The following is a 20064-nucleotide window of genomic DNA, read 5'->3' as shown; positions in this document are numbered from 1 at the left end:
AGGTCGACTTGGAGAGTTCTTGCACAAGTCTCCCTAGCGGTATCATAGCTTACTGCCGCTGTTCTTTAAGCGCAGGCTGCGTTATTGCACTGTCAAAGATATCCAGTGGCTCAGATTCCGGCTCACGCGAGAACGAATTTCGAAGTTCGCGCCTAGAAATGACGTCACGAAGGAGGCGCGCGCGGACAGGTCCGCTTTGCGCTTGCCCAAACTGGGCTGCCCTCGAGGGGAGGTCGAGGAGGAGGTGAGAAGGGCGCTCTACTTACGGCGCCCGCCACTCTCATCGACCGGCGCTGCGGTCGGAAGGCCCATGCTCCAGCGAACGCATGCGCACACATGGCGCAAGAGTCCCGGGCGCTTTCTTTGCTAGCTTTTTATCTTATTTTATGGCATCGGGCGAAGAGAACGAGTGGGGTTTGTTGTCGTTGGGCAGCGGTTCGGTGCGGCCGCTTCACCGCTGTGGCCGGTTCTCCCACCGGCGTCTTTGCTGCTTTCCTCGTCGGGCGCATTGAAGGCGAGGCCATCCGGCCGCTACTGCGAAACACCGCACATGGGTCCGCGAACGTCGTCCGCAACACGCGCAGTTCTCAACGGATATGCCCGCTGGATGCAGCGAGGGCCGAGCGGCACGACAGCGCGCCGGAGCAGTGCCAGCACTTGAGCCGGCCGGGACGCTCTCGTACTGTTTCCATCATTAGCGCCTCGGCGCTCTCGGAGAGCACGCTGTTGTCAGGCCGGCCGCTTTGCCTCAGCGTGCGGCCTGTTTTCGCTCACGCTTCGTCTTCGCGCAAGGAGCCGACGCGCAGTTAACTCTGCCGCACTCTGCGCTGTCGCCAGACCATTGGAAGCGTTCGACAATCAGCACTTGGTGTGTTTTTTAGTCTCTCCGAACTCGTTGTGAGTGTGTTTAGCTGTGTGTGCGTGTTTCTGTCTGGATCGAGACGGCGTCGCAATGTTGCACATTAATCAAGTTTTGGTGGCTCTTCTCGTCAACCTGGCGTCGCCCTGCATTGCTGGATCCGGCGATGCCTTCCGCAGCAAGGTGCCGCCGGGAACTGTCGGTATGTGTTTCATTTATTTTTTATTTTTTGCCAACCTTCGGCATCTAGCACTTCTTGAGAGCGGGGTCGTTCGATGACCGGTGCGCGGTTGCTTATCAAGAACACGTTAGGAAGAAGGTCTTTGTTTTGAGGTATATCTCTGGTGAGGAGCACTTGAAAAAAAACGCATAGCGTATGAGTTTTTTTTTTTTTTTTTCACTCTGAACTGAAAGTGTGCCGTTATCTAGTAACAAATTTTCCTACGCTAGCTATCTACGCTGGGAGGCCATTGACGTCTTGGGTGCGATGGGTAAAAAAGGTCCAGTGATTTGCGTTTCTTTTGTTCCTGCTGTTCACCGTGCATTTTAACCAAAAAGCGGTCTTTGTAACATGGTTGCAGTTAACATTACTTTGCGCCAAAAACAGAACATGCATTCTTTGCTGTCATAGCTAAAATAAAAAAGAAACGAATAAATTAACCTGCACTAACTCGTTCGATCGAGAAGGTGGCACATTTTTTTTTTCGTTTCTAATTCGGATCGCACACAGAAAAAAACAAAGTGCCACCGACTCCACGTCGTCTAAATAAAAGCACAATCGGCAGAAAGCCGGATATGCGCTGTAAAATATCAATTGAAAGCACATTCATGCCAGTCATTTCGGTAGCTTCGTGAATTGCATCAACATTTTACAGAAATCTGAAAAAATGTTATTGTATTCTGTATTGCCCATATTTATTCTATGTACTATGATATGTGTAGAGGGGTTCAGTGCTTTTAGAAAGATTGAACTTTATTTCCTACACAGGCTGTGGGTTTAAAAGGTGGCATCTGTTGCTGCCCCCACATATACTTGAATATGCCAGAGAATACAACTGGTATCTTTGTGAGAACTTATGTATAAAAATAAGCCTCCTATTGCTACATATCAATATTCTTTATCGCATTCTGACGGAAATTTATTTGTACAAAATTTGTGTTTTAGCTTTCATGGCTAGTTTTTTGAGCAGGATTTCAATCCCACGTTTTTTGTGTTTAATCGCGCTGTAACATCTTGTCATTCCAGAGCTGGACCTCCTCAAGATGTTGAACATCAGTACGCTGCACAAGGGAGTCGGTCGGACTACCGGCCCCATCCAAAGTCTTCCAGCATGGAGACTCTTCTCAGGCCTGAACGCGGTCCAGATACCGTTGGAGCCCGAGTCCAAGTTCAGGAGCCATCTGGCCAATAGTGGGGCCTTGTCTGCCGTCTTTGTAACACGGCCTAACCGACACAGCGTGGCCACATTGTTCAGCATTCACCTGCCTGGGAAGATGTCTCCACTAGTGAGGGTCGCCATCAATTTTAGGACCCGTCGCTTTGTGCTTTCGTACACTGTGCCAGACTCCATCGACACCTTTTTGTCAGGAGAGGACACAGATAAGAAAGCAGACAGGCGGGACTTCGACGTTGCTGACGAAATCGGTGAAGCAGATGGTGTCGAGCAGACAGCCGACGAAGGAGACGAAGCCTTTCACTTGAACTCGGCTGATGTACGGCATGTCAAGTTCAAGCTGGCTTCATCTAGAGCGCTGAAGAAGGGTCATGGCTGGACTTGGATTGGTGTCACCTTGACCCCAGAAAAAGTTACTTTGTACGAGAACTGTGAGAAACCAGTTGAGATTGAGTTGGTGCAGTCACCCTTGCTGAGGTTTCCAAGTGATGCATTGGTTTACTTCCGTCAAGAACCTGGCTTAAAGAGGAAGTTTGTGGTGAGTTTGTTCATTCCTTTCTAGATGTTGAAAGCTGATCGAGCTGTATTGGAACAGTGGAAAGCTGAATTGCAGAGACATGTTAGATCTGGAAGAAGTAAACATTTTTGCACTGGTTACATTTTCAGAAACCAAAGCGAAGAAAGTGTAACTTGTAATGTTAATGGCTGACATAAATAATTATTTTGTAAATTGACATTCGAAGCTTTGTTATTTTATTTACTGTATTTCTCTCTGCTATGATGAGAGCTGCATGTGAGCATATATATTTTATTCCTAAACTGTGTTGAAAGAAATGGGCCATCTAGCTAGAGCCACTGTATATATAGAGTACCACATTAGGTTCCACTGGCACAGTTACTCAATATCAAAAAGCTTTTTCTTGGCTCAGTTTATTTTTGTAAATAACTGACATTCTATTTAGGTGTTGCACTGTATTGCTCAAAATACTTTAGTACTGGAGTTGCTGCATTTGAGGAATAATTTCCAGAGGAGAGTGTGTACATTTTCTACAGTCAGTCCAATTTGGCCTCACTTTATGTCAAGTATTTCAATTAAATTTCAGTCAGTTATATAAATGGCTGCAATTGACAGCATGCATTTCTTATGTACTAGTTGTATGCACTGCGTGTTTGCACTTAACATGCTATTGAGATGACAGCCATTATGGTATCCTAATCAAAGGGATAATTACATTGCGCAACTAACAAGAGGAAGCACTGGCTGCTTGCTCTGTAGGTTTGCTGGGACAGTGCATGTGACCTTTGTTGAAAAAGTTATGTGAAGAAAAATCAGTGTTAAGAGTATTTTTCGATTTTATTGCAGCAGTTATAGCGCATTAGGTTTCAGAACCCACTTTAGGTGTCTTTCGAGCATTGTAGTTAATTAACAGGTATTCATTAAACCTGTATTCTGCATGATCAAGCTTCCTATTTTCGGTAAGAACTATGTTGCATTCACATGTAGAGATAAAAAAAGTTTGCACCATTGGTAAGAACTATTGCCGCAATTAAATCTTTTTGCCTTCAGAGAATGGACTGTTATTTGGTAGGAAATGCAAGAAAGGTCTAGGATAAACATGTGAAGAAGTTATATTTAAAAATACTTTAAAGGTTGGTAGGAGCCTTTGATGTTTTAAGCTCTAACTTATGTGATAGATTCTAAGCTTTATGGTTTAATTATTGTTGAAGAGGCATGTTGACTCACTCAGTGGTGTGGTTTTACCAAGCACATTTATCTTACAGGTAGTACAGAACTCAGAACACATTTCTCTCTCTTGTGCCATCTGTCATTCTCCGTGACAGCACATCCATCATTGCTGAATGTTCCCAAGATTGATTACGGCTGTTCTTTTTCACAACACAATTGTTTCTTTGTGCAGGGCTCTGTTCAAGTTGCCCGCTTGTACAGTAACCGCATGACATCACGGCCATGGAAATGCACTGGTACTGGTGCAGCAAGCATTGATGAATGAAGTTGGCAGCTCACACTATCTTGTTGCAGAGACTCTTCTCCATGATGCCATTGATGTATTCTCCATGATGTCATGATGCATTGGGGCCTGTCAGTGATCAGTCTCCTTTTTCTTTCTGTGGATCTGAAAGTATTCAAGATATTAAATGTAAATGAAGCATTTGAATAGGATTTTAAAATTCAGCTTTTACGGGAAGGTTGATCAACTGTTTGAGCGCATTTTGCGGGCTTCATTAACATGTGCCTAGACTGTGGCTTTATTACAAACTAACTTTATAGTGGGCAGAGCAGCAAAAGCTGAGGCTTTTGCTTCCAGTACAGGACTAAAAACCGTGGCGTGCCAAGCAGTACAGTGCATTAATCCTGAAGCATTACCCAGTCTAGAAAGAGTGCAGAATTGGAGTGGTCACATAATTCGCTGGACAGTATTGCAACTTTCTTCTGAAGAAACCTGCCAGTATTTCATTTCATAAGCTTTTGGAAGGGACTATTGCAGATTTGTTACAATGCTAAATGTCCTAGTCTAGAGAGGCAAAGTAATCAGAATAGAGATGGGGCCACGTTTTTTCTTTTTGTCACTAAGATTTAGAGCAGGGAACATGTACAGTGTGTATGAATGTGGGTGCCTTTAACTGGTGTTCATAGTGTTGAAACAGTTATTGTCAGTCATAGAGAATGTCAAGATTCTTCATTTGTTTCCTTCCTTGTGATACTTCTGTGTATGCTAGAACATAGCACTCCTTTTGCCTGCTGCATATTGGATGCTCATTGTCAGGGCAAGCATCTGGCTGTAGCAGACGAAAAGAGAGGAACAAGTAGATTTTTTTAATTTGATGAAGTATTTTCAGCATTGTTATTTCCTCCTTCTTCAGCAGTAATTCAGTCAGCTGCTTTTTATTACAATTTTTTAAATTTACTTCACTTTCTTCGACATTTTGAACAAATCTCTGGGTAAAAGCATCTTATATGCTATGCACAGTGTCAGTGTTTTGGGTGTTACCGCATACAGATTGTGTGTGATGCATGACTAGTGTTTAAAATCTGAAGAAGAGTAGTGCTCTGAGGTCCACTGAAAAGTAAAGGTATTGCACTTTGCATCACCTGGATTTATTTGCACCTGTTGCCTAGGTGGCAGCTGTTGACATTTGTTGTTATTGTATTCTTTATGTGCATGGTTTTCGAGCTCTTTGCAGCCTGTGACAAGTTTCTGTTCATGTGTCACATTGTGTTATGTTTGCCCAGCGCATGTATTATGCTGATGTATGCACACAGATTCGCCGCCACAGAAAACTCCATTTGCCTTCAAGCCTATTGTAGTCACCATGCTTAATATCAAGGCAGTTTTATGGTATTCGCTGGCCATATGGAGCCGACATCAACTTTCAATTGGTCCAGTCATTGAGTCACTAATTATGTAAAACTGCAGCATCCTGCTTTGGAGTGACAAAACTCGCTGGACATGGTCTAGCTGGTTACATTGGTGGTCGCGGATAATTTGCCTCATTTGTGACTACATTTTTTGTAGTGAAAGTTTTTCTAAGCTGTGTTTTGGGGGGCTGCAAACCATGGATTTTTATCTTTCCTTTTTCTTCATTGGGTGGTTGAGTGCACAAGGTCCACTGATGTTTTATTCTGAAAAATAGGATGTTTTCCAGTTGGCAGTTTTATTTCTTGTGAAACGCTGTCAGCTTGGAGCTGTCTGCCAGCAAGTATTCTGGAATATTGCAGTCGTGTGTACATTTTGAAGGTGCAATTCAAAGTATATGAAGGAACTACCCTGTGTAGTCATTTGAATAAGTAGTGCTTTGAGGTTGTGTTGAGTAGATGGGGTGAACTTTCTGCATTTGATGTGGAACGCATGTGTCAACAAGCAAGTTCCTGTTTGAGAGTGAAGTTTTTGCAGTACTGCAGGGACATAGTCAGGATAGATAAATGTTTGACGACTTTGCCCATGGAACACGTTTTTTTTTTTTCTAGCATTCTAAACTGCATACCAAGCGGGCAGTGGATAGGAGTCTCAGATATATGCAGGATTAACTAAGCAACTAAACTGTGGTCTCTTTTTGTGTTAGACGTCCAGCAAAGCACGCCTCCTCTCATGTTGCCATAATTTTGTGATATTTAAATCAAAGAAACAGTTGGTGTGACAAACAGGCTTATGTCTGGCTTAAGTCAGTCTTCTTAACCTTATTTAGACGTAAGTGGGCTTGCATTAGATTCCCAGCAGACGAAGCTTGTCAGCGTGTGGTTATTTTATGACGTGTCGGACAACTAGCCGACAATTTTCATTTTTTTCAGGATGGTGACCGCTTATGTTCCAGGCTGCATTATCCCACTTGCTGTTCAAGATGTTATCAAAAGGCTCTGGCACATACTTCGTACATTTATAGGGTTTATAGGGCTCTCGCCACAACTTTTGGCCAAAGGTGGCTGCCACTCGAAGGTCCACAGCAAGCAAACAAAGCGTGTATATTGTGCCAGTTTGTACAAATGATATTTGCTGTGTGGGGTCCACTTGTTTAGAACTTATAGCACAACTGTGCAGTGTCTGAAATGGCACTGCTGAGTTGAAGTACTCTTTGGTACTTGTGTTGTATATACATATCGACATCTGAAGGTCAACAATTAAAATCACGTGGCTCATGTAGGGAGTGGATGTTCTCCCTACAATCTTTTTTTTCCCACTGTGAATATGCAATTGATGTATGGCAGGATGCATGATTCTTGGAGTGATATTAAAACAACGTATCCGGCACCACTGATCGAGACTCCTGGTCTCCTTTCTTCCGAATTAAGTGCAAAGCTTTGGCAGACTTGTAGAGTGTTCAGGTAGTCCGAATATAAAACAGACCAATCAGTTTTCTCGCAAGAATGAATTCGTTTGTTACTTCACAGTGCAGAATTAAATGACTCTGGTGCTATTTACCCGTTCATAAACTATTTTTAACTGAGGAAAGTTTTAACTCATACTCACGAAGGAATCATTGGTTGAATGCAGGTAAAGTGTTTCCTTTCATGTTCGAGCTATTTTTAGTGGTTCATAAAACAGATCTACGAATTTCTCTTGCCAAACTTTCAAAATGACGATTTCATTAATTTCATATGTTGTCTGCATGGTTCAGAAGAAATTTAAGGCAGATTCATCAAGTTTTCCGCGCGATTCACGGGGAACATAAAGTTTATGCGGACAGCATGCAAAGAAATTTCTGATACAAACGGACGTAGTATGGCGTCATCCACGGCACACGAAAAACACATGAAACTCAGATGTAAGTTGTAAGAAAAACGCATGCCAGGTAGACGAATTTGTTAATTTTTTTATTTTATGTTAGCAATAAGCGTCCAACTAGTTCCATATGTGTGGCTGTTGCGGGAACTTTGACTGCCATTTGCTCAGAGGAAAACCAAAACTCTGGAAGTTAGTTTCTGTGGGCAGTGAAAATTCCTCCACCATGGCGTTCGCCAAAATTGTTTTAGGGGGCTTTAGTCAGGGGCAGCTCTGGAGGCATATACTGTCAGAACACGACCGGCTTTATTAAAGCCGGTCGTGTGTCAGAATAATTCCGGGTGTCTTTCGTGCACGCTTCTGCCGCGTAAAGGGATTAAGCGCAGCTCTGCCAAGGCACTGGCTCGCAGGTGCAGTCGCGAAGGAATGGTGCCGAGTTTCTGCTCGCCAGATGCATGCACGCCACAACTCGTAGAACAGAAGTATTCAAAGTTGCACCCAACTTCTCTTCCTTGGATGGGCCGCGCTGCCATGGCAGACGTATTTCTGCTATGCAGGAAAGCTGATTTCCGGGGTTCAGAGTCTTCTTCACGCTCAATCTTCGGGAATAGTCGTTAGTATCAACGCTGAGAAGTGCCTGCACCTGTACACTCTGCTTCGTGCACTATCGAAGCCAGGTCTAACACAATGCGTCGTGCTTTTTTGACACCGCTTTTGTAGCGAGATCTATATTACCCGCAGTCTCGCCGTTTCGCTGCGGGCCTTCGGTGAGTGACGTCGGAGCCGAGTGAGGTCACAGCCGCGCAGCTGGTGCGCCGCTCGCCTCCTACCGAACCGAGAGGAGCCGCCGTGTGACGTCACAGTTGCCAACGCCGCTCGCCTTTGACCGAGACTGCGCATGCGCGGCAAAGCGAGGAGAGGGATCACGGTGTCTAAATGATGATGATGCGGCGATGGAATAAGCAAAACAACTTGACGTAACCAGGGATATACCGCACCTCACGCTACATATATCCTGGTATAGCTGAGTTAGGCACTGCCAGTTTTGTAAATTTTTTGTCTGTGTGGGAGAATGGACAAAGTTAATCGCAAAGAATTGTAGAAGTACGCCCTTCCCGCACCGTTTCGCAATTGCCAGCTAGAACACCAATCACCAATCACCAAGCAAAGGAACAGCTTGCTGCTTTTCGACATGTCAAAATGGCATTCTTAATACTTCGCGTGTACAGAGCCTCCAGTGTATCAGCCAGGGACAAGCTGTAGGGCAGCAATCAGTGTACACGAGAGAGATGTTCTTAGCATAGTGAAGAGCTATATTGAACTCCGATAACGATTATGGGTTATGTGAAACGGATAGCGTGTCCGTATATGACTATTAGATAGTTCCGATAGGAAACCATGTGTTCTTAAGTGGCTATTGTATGCTTCCACGCCTTGATTACATTGTCTTACATAGAGCGTGCACAAGTCCACCAGGACAGTGCCGTGGGCTGGGCCCATAAGTGTTAAGCTTCTAGAAGCTCACCTCCAGGGCAGCCCATGCCTTGAGAAGGGCCGATAAGTTGCATGTACAAAACACTTCTATTCGTGTATAGTGCGTGCGCTGTATTTAATTTTTGGCGTTAGCCGTAATTAATTTTCTAATGCAGTTTTCTTTTCGAAACTGTTTTTTTTTCTGCCCTGCTCATGTCATGAATGCCTTCGCAAGGTCACTCTATAAAGAAGTAGCTTAGGTCGGTCTGTTGCGCAATTTTTTTTCTGAAGAGTGCGGAAAATATGGTGAGGCAATCGAGAAAGTCTGTGCTCAGGACGCTGGGTAGCGCCACATTCCGGATTGTAATGTGGTCATGAGTATGAGTGCGCGAATAGTACTTTTTCCCAAGCCGCATCAGATACGAATAGGCAGCTAAAAACCGAATAGAATACGATTCGAATATTTTAACGAACATTCGTGGCTATGTGATTATTCGTACACACCGAATAATCGTGCTCTGAAAGCCAAACGCAAGCGGCAGCGATACGGTACACGGTGCTATATAACTTTGGAGTTATAGCTGTGGCTGCCAAAACTGCGACATTGACCGACTTCAGGGATACGCAACAGCAAGTCACTAAGTGAAACGCAGGGTTCGGCGCAAGCATGTCTGTAGAATGTGGTTCATAGCGACTTCGCAAAAAAATTGGCAGTGGCTTAGCTCTGGTTAAGCCTGGATATACATGCGAAAAGCTGCAGTTATGCTTTGTTTGACGTCAGGGCTGTCATAGTTCGCGCACAATGCACTGGGCAAGCGCGTTATTTAGCCCGCCTTCCGCATGCGTAGTAACTGTGGTAAACACGCTGCCGCAAGTAGCGTCATACGAGGAAGCCGAGTGCGCGCCGCTGCGCACTCGGTAAACACGCGCAGAGCGCGCGAACGACGGAGAAGGTCGACCGGCGGAGCCGCCGCCGAGTGCGGCTCCGCCGACCACCTGCGCCTCTCCAGTGACGTCACACTGCGAACTCGCGCATGCGCAGCTGCGGCTAAAATTTATCACGGCGCACGCCAGACCCGGTGTTGACTAGCCTAGCGAAGCTTTTCGCTTCAAAAAAAAAAAAAAAAACAGAACTTTTGCTCCTTAACTAGGAGCTCAACGCCGGCTACATCCCGGATGCGAGGAGCACGACTTGTGCAGCCGAGCTTCCAGTAGGAAGACTGACATCCGCCCAAGCGGCCAAGCCCGCTCTCGCGCCATCGGAGCACTGCGGAAGTTGCGAAAGGAAAAAGACATCGCACTCTCACGCTCCGAGCAGGAAGCACTGAAGGGTTGCAGAATAAAGAGGCAATCGTGATCGTACCAGCCGACAGGGAGAACGCCAATGTGGTATTAGATACGGTTGACTGCATGGAAAAGATATCAGTGCTTCTCTGAGATGAGGTAAGCTACGCTAATTTAAACCGAACTTCAGAAGCTACTCATATACATCCGCTCCTCCAATGGTCAATAAACGGGTTTGGGTGGCACTATAGTACCGCTTGTGCCATTTGTGGATTAAACAGGTTTAACTCACCAGGTACTCGCATGTTTAGCTAGGAAGCAACTACGCACGTCCGGATCTCGGTCGACTTTGTCGGAAAGGTAAAAAACGCCTTCATTTACGGTAGGCAAATCGTGGCATCGTTCAGTGCGAATTCGATGTTCATATCTGCGCCTGTGGATTTCATGGTCGAGTGACTCAAGAAAGCCCTGAACGAAGGCGCCACTTTGCCAGAACAAACCTCGATTGAAGCTGACGACCTTAGCCCACTCCTGAAAGTTTGCCTCTCTAAAACGTGTACTTCATATTCAATGATACTATTTACAGACTACTGGAACGGCCACGAGTGATTTCGTTTCGGTGTTAGGTGCTAACCTTGTCTAAGAATGCACTGAATCCGCAACGCTTCCTTCATTCAACCCTTCGCCGAAGCTTTTTTACGTTATATCGATTATTGTTTCTGCATCATAGACTGCCAAGACGAGGAAAGGTTCCTGTCACGTATCAGCACGTTCAAGTAAAGCATCCAGTTCACCGCGGACAAAGAAGTGGACGGCCACATCGCTTTTCTCGGCGCAACCCGAGCCTTTTCGGTTTTCAATAAACGTTTTCATCATCATCGACGCACTCGTGGAACGCACAGCACACCCTCCGGAGACCACTCTTTTTTGCAAGCACACTCACACCGGAAGGTACACCTCCCTTCAAAAGTATACGGCCCAAGGGGTTTGCTTGTGAGCCCTGCTGTAGTGCCTCATTATGCATCCTCAGCGACCGTAACCTCTGGAAAGAAGGATGGCTTACGTCCTCATTCCTCCTAGGCTTTGGACTGTTAGATGTGCATGGGAGCCCAGGTAAACAGCTTACAAGCAAACCGGTTGGGCAGTATACTTTTGAAGGGGACTGCAATAAACCTCCACTCGTCCCATCCCATATCGGGCACAAGTCGATTTGGCACTGTTCAACCGCGCCTTCAAGATATGCTCGAGTCCGGAACACAGAGCATTAGATGTAAAGCAAGTAAGGCCAGACCTAGTAAGAAACGTCCATCCACCGAGGTACTGCGGTCACAAACCCAGCCGAACATATAATATCGGCCCAATATTGGGAACGTATTGGCAAATGCCGGTCCTACAAAAGACCAGAGTGAAACCATCCATGGTCAGTATTTGGCCGATTACCTGTGCTGCTTGCGTTAAGAGCAGCGTGCCTGTGTCCAGCCAAACCGAACTGTGACACACGCAGTAAAGCTGGCGCCTATACCCTATGTCCGTGGAGTGAGTGAAAACCTTGTTCGCATTTTGTCTAACTGCGACGTTAGTGTGGCCCACGTAAACTAGGACAATCTGACGAGCCAAGGATACCATTGACCAAACTCTCTACTCAAGACCTGTCTACAAGATACCCTGACGGGACTGGTTGCCTACATAGGCGAACCAAAAAATTCAATGCAAAGATGAAGCTACAACAAGATGGCGTCGCCCAAGGCAAAACTCGCTCAAACGCTTTGGCGGAACACAAGCAGCACAGGTAATCGGCCGAGTATTAGAAATGGATGCTTTCACTCTGGTCCTTTGTAGGACCAGCCATTCCCAATACATTTCCAATAAAGGGCCGATTATTTGTGCTGCTAGGGTAACATCATCAAGGCATTGGCCATGCCATCGACTGGGACACGGTATGTGCGATTGCCGAGTAAAAATCATTGCCAGAACGTCTGCTTATGAAATCTCTGTGCACTGTCAACGCCAGGTACGATTAAACGGACACGAGGCAATCTCCCGAAGATAAAATCCGTTCCTTTCGAACAATTGTCTAAAAACGTCAATCGTTTTTATTTTTTTACAACCTTTGTTGTAAAGTCGCTAAGCCACTGAATGAGGGTATATACAAGTAAGCTCCATCCCAGGAGCGTCTGCTTACCTTCAGAGAAATCCTTACCCACTACCGAGATACCCGGCGCGTTTACGCACTGCCGGCTACCTCTCAAACCCAGGCCTCCCACTGGTGCCGACTCCAGACCCGTACTGCTCCTTACCCTATTCTTCTTCATGCCCGCTATCTCCACCAGTCCCTTTCCTCCTGTAAGCTCTGTGGGAAACCGGGAGTCTTTATCCATATCCTTCTGACATGCCCTACCTTCCCACACCCTCCATCCCCAACCACGGCGGAATCATACTGGGAGACTCTCATGGCCAGCTCCGCTGCTGCTGACCAGCGCCGGATAATTACCGACTCCCTGAAGCGGATAGCCCTCCAAGGGCTATCCTTTGCCTTGAAAGGGCAGCTCCTAAAGGTTTCCCTGTGCCATGCAAGGGAGGGCGGGGGGGATGTTGCTTTCCTCCGTATTTCTTGGCAATATATGTTTTCACCACCACCGATGACCGTCATGTGATGCGTATTGCAAAATTTTCTTTGCTATACTGATGATGACATCGAACAATTAGTGGTTTCTGAGAAAAGGAAATGGCGCAGTAACTATCTCACTACTCGGCGGACACTTCAGCCGCGCCGGAAGGGAAGTGATGAAGGTGAGGATGAAAGAAGAAGCAAATGAAGGGGTGCCGTAGCGGAGGTCTCCGGAATAATTTCGACCAGCTGGTAATTTTTAGTGGGCACTGACATCGCCCAGCACACTGGCGCCTTTTGCGTTTCGCCTCCATCTAAACGCGACCGCCGCGGTCGGGTTCTTATCCGGGTATCCATGGCTCAGTAATTAAGTGCCCAAACTACTGAGGCACCGCGAAGGGCGACATCGGATAATTTGTACCCGCAACTCAGTACGTAAGAGCGGTGAGAGCTACTAATGAGCCGTGGCCTCCGAGATCTGACATCAAGGCATCGTTTGTAAACATGCATGAGCCCTACCGGGCCGCGAATCTTGGACAGGTACTGGAGCGTAACACACCCCACCGCTCTAACCAATCACAAGTAGGGAGCACTGCCCAGCCAAGTTTCCAGACAAAGTCCCGTAGATGGTCTGGGAGAGGTGTCGACGCTAAGCGCGCCCACTGAACGCGCACATAGGTGAGCGCCGAGACACCGGCACAACAGGCAACAATAGCGAGCCCATAATGTCCACCACACGGACGGCGACGATGTTGGCATCAGGTGCTACTGCTCTTACATGCATGTAAAAGGCCACTGACAAAGCATAGTAAGCGGTAGGTTGCTCTGACTGAGGTCCATGATTAACAGGTGCCGCGGTATCCAAAAAGCGTAAAGAAAGGCCCAAAAAGTACCGAGTCAGGGTTCGTGCCGGAGACGCGTTACCTAGCACGTTACGCAAAATACACTTCAAAGCTTACAGCGAGGACGTGGAAGACAAATTTAGAAAGGCAAAACCTCCTCTCTCGCGTGGTTGTCCACGAACAGCACGAGCCACAAGCTCGGTTCCGCCTGACCAAAAAAAGAGAAAAAAAAAGTGCCCAGGCTTAGCTTGGTTAAGCCATAGTCCTTCAATGCTTTTATGGTCATGAAACTTCTCCGTAACGCTATAGTAACGCTATGGGAGAGCTTCATATGTTGACCGCGCCTTCCACGAGGCGGCGCTAAGAGTCCTGCACGCTTTTCCTGGCAACACGACTCAACTGGCACAGAAACTTCGGGACCAGTATCTGTGTACAGCCCAAGACCCCCGTGGGTCTGCGTACTCTTACGCAGGCAGAGAGAACACGGAGCTGGATCAACCTTTCCAGCTCCATGATCTGCGGGCGGCTCTCGCCAAAATGAAGGGGGGCACTGCGCCAGGACGGGATAAGGTCACCGTGAAGCTTTTGACGAACCTGCCCGACCTGGCATACCAGTCCCTCCTGGAATACGTCAATGCGATTTGGCGCGGGGACACCCCCCTGCCAATCGAATGGAAAACGGCTTTGGTCACTTTTGTTCCTAAAGCTGGCAAACCAATTGACACAGATAACCTCCGCCCCATCTCTCTCACCTCATGTGTGGGCAAACTAATGGAGACGATGGTGCGGGATCGGTTATCTACATATCTTGAAAACAAACAAGTCTTTGCGAGCACCATGTTCGGATTCCGCCCCCACAGATCCGCACAGGATGTCCTCCTGCAACTCAATCGGGAAGTCCTTGACCCCCTCGAATGCCCCCATAATGACCGGGTAGTACTCGCCTTGGATCTTAAAGGGGCATTTGACAATGTAACACATGAGATCATACTCACTAACCTAAGTCACACCGACTGTGGCCTCAACACATTCCAATACATAAGCCAATTTTTAATGGATCGTCAATCCTACATTCGAATTCAAGATAGAGACCATGGCCCTTACCTACTCGGCACGCGGGGAATCCCTCAAGGCGCGGTACTTTCCCCGCTGCTCTTCAATCTGGCCATGATGCACCTGCCGGCCCAGCTGAGTGGTGTCGCCGGCGTGCAGCACGCCCTGTACGCCGATGACATCACTCTGTGGGCCACGCAGGGCAGTACAGGAGACATTGAAACCAGCCTGCAAACAGCGGCGACGATAGTAGACCGCTACGCCCGCCGCTGCGGTCTTCAATGTTCCCCTCAAAAATCGGAATTTGTGCACCTCCGCCCCTCACAGACGTGCACAACTAAAATATCTCTCTCTCTTGAGAGTGGTCCCATACGCGAAAGTGATGAGATACGGGTACTCGGACTCTACATCCACAAACACAGGCGGCCAGACACTACATTGGCCAAACTCCGTAAGGTGGGGGACCAGGTGGGCCGCATGGTCCGCCGGGTTTCCAACAAACGCGGAGGGTTACGAAGTAAGGATGCCTTGCGGCTGGCAAACGCCTTCGTAACTAGTCGAATTCTCTATTCGACTCCTTATCTCCACCTACGAAAACAAGAGGAGGACGCCCTTGAGGTCATCCTTCGCAAAATTGTTAAACGTGCCCTTGACCTCCCCATCACTACTTCAAACAGCCGGCTTATGGCTCTTGGGGTGGTGAATACTTTCCGGGAGCTCCGGGAGGCGCACCTTACAAACCAGTACACGCGCTTGTCGCTAACGGAGTCGGGTCGCCGCCTTCTTGCTCGACTCCATATCCAACACACCCCTCCAATGGAAGACAGGTTTCGCATCCCGGAACTGTGGAGACGTGCCCTCCACGTGCGGCCTCTTCCAGCAAAGATGTCACATGAAGACCATAATGGTCGGCGCCTGGCACGAGCGGAAGCTCTAGCCCGATATTATGGCAACAAAACAGGTTTATACTACGTGGACGCCTCCGGCCCTCACCACGGGGGATGGTACACGGCCGCGGTAGTTCACAACAGCAACACAGTTAACGGCCTAACTTTCAGAGCCCGCAGTGCAACACAAACAGAAGAGGTCGCGATTGCTCTCGCGGGCTCACATTCCAATTCAAAATACATAATCACCGACTCGCGAGGGGCCTGTCGAAACGTCGAACAAGGCTGCACTCCCTTCCTAGCCTATCGAATATACCAAAATTGCATACGGGATATGGACCCCGCACACCGTTACCTCATATGGGCCCCTGCTCATCAGGGGTTGGCAGGAAACGAGGCAGCAGACGCAGCCGCCCGCGCGCTCTCTTACCGGGCTGTTTTCTCCTCCTCATCCGATCAGGAACCCGATTTTAATCCGGTCTATACATTCAAAGATATTACAACATATTATCAAAATTGTCATCGCCTTTACCCTAGCCCATGTAAAGGCCTGAAGAAGGCGGATGAGCGGCTCCTTCTCCGCCTTCTCACCAATACATTGCTGTGCCCGGCAGCGCTAAAACATTTTGACCCCTCCTTTAGCGGCAGCTGCCCACACTGTGGTGCAGTGTCTTCTGACACTTATCACATGGTGTGGGCCTGCCCCTCCAACCCCGCTATTGCCCCCAACCCAACCCGGGAGGACTGGGAGGCGACCCTGCTCGGCTGCCACGACTTACAGGCCCAACAAGCCTTAGTCGGGCGCGCCCGGGCGGCGGCAACCGCCACTGGGGTCCCACACTAGGGACCTCCACCTAGTGTTTGTAAGGATCGGTCCCTTACGGGCTGATCCAAACATACCTCCTGTTCATTCGTAATAGATGTTTTCACCACCACCCAAGAGTCCTGTGCGGGCAACGACGCGAGGGAGCGAGCGTCGTTGCCCGCACAGGACTCTTGGGTGGTGGTGAAAACATCTATTACGAATGAACAGGAGGTATGTTTGGATCAGCCCGTAAGGGACCGATCCTTACAAACACTAGGTGGAGGTCCCTAGTGTGGGACCCCAGTGGCGGTTGCCGCCGCCCGGGCGCGCCCGACTAAGGCTTGTTGGGCCTGTAAGTCGTGGCAGCCGAGCAGGGTCGCCTCCCAGTCCTCCCGGGTTGGGTTGGGGTTGGGGGCAATAGCGGGGTTGGAGGGGCAGGCCCACACCATGTGATAAGTGTCAGAAGACACTGCACCACAGTGTGGGCAGCTGCCGCTAAAGGAGGGGTCAAAATGTTTTAGCGCTGCGGGAGCGAGCGTCTTCGGCCGCGAATCTACGGGCGGAATGGGACTCCGGCGGTGCGGCAGCAACTATTTTCTCATTTCACTTTGCCTTCGTTTGCAAAATAAGTACAGTGCACGTGACGTGCAAGCCTGTGATGCCGAATACTAGCTGCGTGACGGGTTGCCGCTCTGGCTACGGAGGTACGCAGGAATAGGCCTCGCTGTTCTGTCTGCCGAGCGACGCCTAGCAGAGCAAAATATGGAAGCGGGCGATACCCCGACAGGAAAGCGGTGGCTTTAGCTTCGGCTCCAAGCATGTCCGTGTCTGCGAGATGCATTTTGCCCCACGGATTCGGCCTCACGAGTTTATGATCAACAGAGAATCAGTGTCGCTGCAATGCGAGGAACCGAAACTCAGGCCCGGCGTCGTCCCATGGATGTTCGAAGGCCTATCAGCATACTTGGGCACTTATCTATGACGATGTTGCATTTCAGACAGCTGTACTCTTCAATGTGCTGATGGTGGCTTTTCGTGCGAAAGCACTACTTCATGGGGTGAAACCCAACCAAGAATCTTGGGGCGTCCCTGAATTTAAGGGTGCAGGAATAAAATAAATATTGCCGCGACTGGAAATTTCATACCCCCGCGAACGGATCAGCTTCGCTGACCACTGCACGAGAGCAGCGTGCAATCGCAGCAGCCGATCACGCCTCGAGTTGTTGTTGCCTCTAAAACGATGGCACATAACCACGGTGGGAGATTGGCCAGGGTTTCGTGCAGATCCAAACAGGAACAAACTAAACTGCAACCCACTCTCGCGCTGCGCGCATTGTACACCGTCGTCTTAATCAACGTCCACCTTCGGAATGAACACATCAGACCAGCCTAACCTGGATCAGAGCTTAACTTCAGTCTAATATCGTCGCCAGACGTTCCAACGACCCATCAAAGCAAAACCATGAGCCAAACAGCCTAAACACATGCGTTCGCACGTCTGCTGGGTTTAACCACGTTGAACACTTAGCGCTTTTTATTTTTTGTAAATGTTTATCCGCGATTTCTATCAATGCTCATTTTTGGTTTATTGCGTGGTCGTTCACAGCTTGTCTCTTATTTTGGTACTGCAAAGCGAGCACATAAGCAATGAACAACAAAAATTCACAATTTCCTTGCACTCGTCAGCGCCTCCGTAGTCACAGCGTGGTAAAGTGTAAATAAATGGCTTATGTAGCAAGAGTCTTCAGCAGCTGGCTTTGTCACCTCCGAAAGTGTCAGCAAAAAAAAAAAATATGAGATAGCACCATCAAACTACCGGTGCATTCATCATGTGATCGCTCTTGTAGCGCGCACTCCAGTTCTTAAAATACCGCCATAACGTCTTGTTTTCAGCATTACTGAGATTGCAGTATTTATCACAAGACAAACGCCAGCCTTAAGCAGCCTTGTGCACTTAGATGAAAGCGAGGACTCGGCCGATACAGGCGCAACCCAGACACATATATATACATGTTACTGATCGCTACGCTAGATCTTCCAGAATAACGTTGTAGGTAAGTTACGGTAAAAATGAATGCGAATGCTGGACCAATGTAGAAAAACCGCTTTTTTGTGAAAAGCAACGAGAGAAAGTAAGCGCGTTGATTGTTTGCCAGAAAACAGCCGCTAACAAGGTTTACTAGTGGCCGTCGTCACTCGCAGGGGGTTTTTAGTATCTCGACGTTGCAGCCATGCTTTCAGGTGATAACCGGTAACGTAGCTTCCATCCTAAGCCCAAATACCGATTCCCAGAAAGCATAACTACCAAGCGAATATGAGCCTGTTGGCTGGAAAACAGCCGCTGCGAGCAGGGCTCGAGCAGCGACTCGTGCCCCCTCGCCGACAGCCGCGCCACTAGCGGCGCGCGCTGTCCCTATACGAAACTTTGGCCGGAGTTTCGTGACCAGAAAAAAACATTGAAGGTTTATGACCAAGCTAAGCCACAGAGAATTTTTTTAAGGAGTGACGCCGAAAGGCGGGCAAATCTGCCGACGCGTCTGTCGACACGGCTGCCGACAGCGTCTGCTAACGACAGTATGAGGCATTAAAGGCTTTCAATAAGGGAGTGGCGATTGACTGCCAAGAGGAAAGGCTCTAATGCTGACAAACAAAAGGGGGTAGACGGACGCCGCGCGGCTTCGCCCGCTTATCTGTTTTTTCAGCAGCGTCCGCTCCGGCGGACGCAGTTGTTGCTGCGACGCGCGTCTTTCCTTTCCTCTCTCTCCTTCCTCTGATCTTTTAACTCTCCTCTATCTGCACGTGGCAGCGGTGGTGGCTTGGCTCGAGCCTGTAGCAGGCCCGTGCAATTTCCTTTTCATCCTTCTCTCAGTCACAACAACAACAGCCGCGGCGAACACCGAATGCCTTTTGGGTCTTTAGGTCCTGACAGCCGAGCAGGGCCGCCTCCCAGTCCTCTCTGGTGGGGTTGGGGTTGGGGGGGATAGATGGGTTTGACTGACACGCCCAAACCATGTGGAAGGTGTCAGCCACCTCCCCACAGAACTGGCACGCGCCATCAAAGGATGTATTGAAATGTTTAAGCTCCGCCGGGCACAGTACAGTGTTAGTAAGAATTTTGATGAGGAGGCGCTCGTCAGCGCGATCCAGACCCTTACAAGGGGCCGGGTAGCGCCGGTGCTCCTCCTTGTAGTAATCGGTGATTGTTTGAATGTAATGGCCAGATTGTCTTTGATGGCGCGTGCCAGTTCTGTGGGGAGGTGGCTGACACCTTCCACATGGTTTGGGCGTGTCAGTCAAACCCATCTATCCCCCCCCCCCCCCAACCCCAACCCCACCAGAGAGGACTGGGAGGCGGCCCTGCTCGGCTGTCAGGACCTAAAGACCCAAAAGGCCTTGGTTCACCGGACGCGGGCGGCGTTGCTTGCCAATGGGGCCCCGGAATAGGGGCTCCACCTAGTATTGTTAGGGGAAAGGGCCAATAGGGCCTACCCCAATCACCTCTCTGTAAATATTTATTGTATTATAAATGTTTTTCACCACCACCACCAACACCGAATGCGGTACTTTCTCGGCCGGCGAGGAACAGAGAGAGAGAGAGAAAAAACTTTATTTCAAGAGGAAT

The 20064-nt window shown here is 48.5% G+C and overlaps 1 protein-coding gene across 1 annotated transcript; it reads left to right on the top strand.

Annotated features, from left to right (window-relative positions):
* The first annotated feature begins 362 nt into the window (after positions 1-362).
* LOC149329395 (uncharacterized) lies at positions 363-7026 on the top strand. The gene is made up of 3 exons (XM_089560239.1): positions 363-1061; positions 2106-2791; positions 4173-7026. Exons 1-3 carry the CDS (start codon positions 953-955, stop codon positions 4263-4265), a joined length of 888 nt encoding a protein of 295 aa, XP_089416365.1. The 5' UTR covers positions 363-952; the 3' UTR covers positions 4266-7026.
* Positions 7027-20064: the final 13038 nt, after the last annotated feature.

Source organism: Amblyomma mixtum, chromosome 9 (genome assembly GCF_055824585.1).
Source record: "Amblyomma mixtum isolate Tamu chromosome 9, ASM5582458v1, whole genome shotgun sequence".
Taxonomy (NCBI): Eukaryota; Metazoa; Arthropoda; class Arachnida; order Ixodida; family Ixodidae; genus Amblyomma; species Amblyomma mixtum.
The sequence above is the reverse complement of the archived record's forward strand: the minus strand, read 5'-3'. Positions and strand labels throughout refer to the sequence as shown.

Coding starts and splice junctions, on each gene's coding strand:
- LOC149329395 (XM_089560239.1), top strand. CDS start 953: ATGTTGCACATTAATCAAGTTTTGGTGGCTCTTCTCGTCAACCTGGCG. Junction 1,062..2,105: donor GGTGCCGCCGGGAACTGTCG/GTATGTGTTTCA, acceptor TTGTCATTCCAG/AGCTGGACCTCCTCAAGATG. Junction 2,792..4,172: donor GCTTAAAGAGGAAGTTTGTG/GTGAGTTTGTTC, acceptor TTCTTTGTGCAG/GGCTCTGTTCAAGTTGCCCG.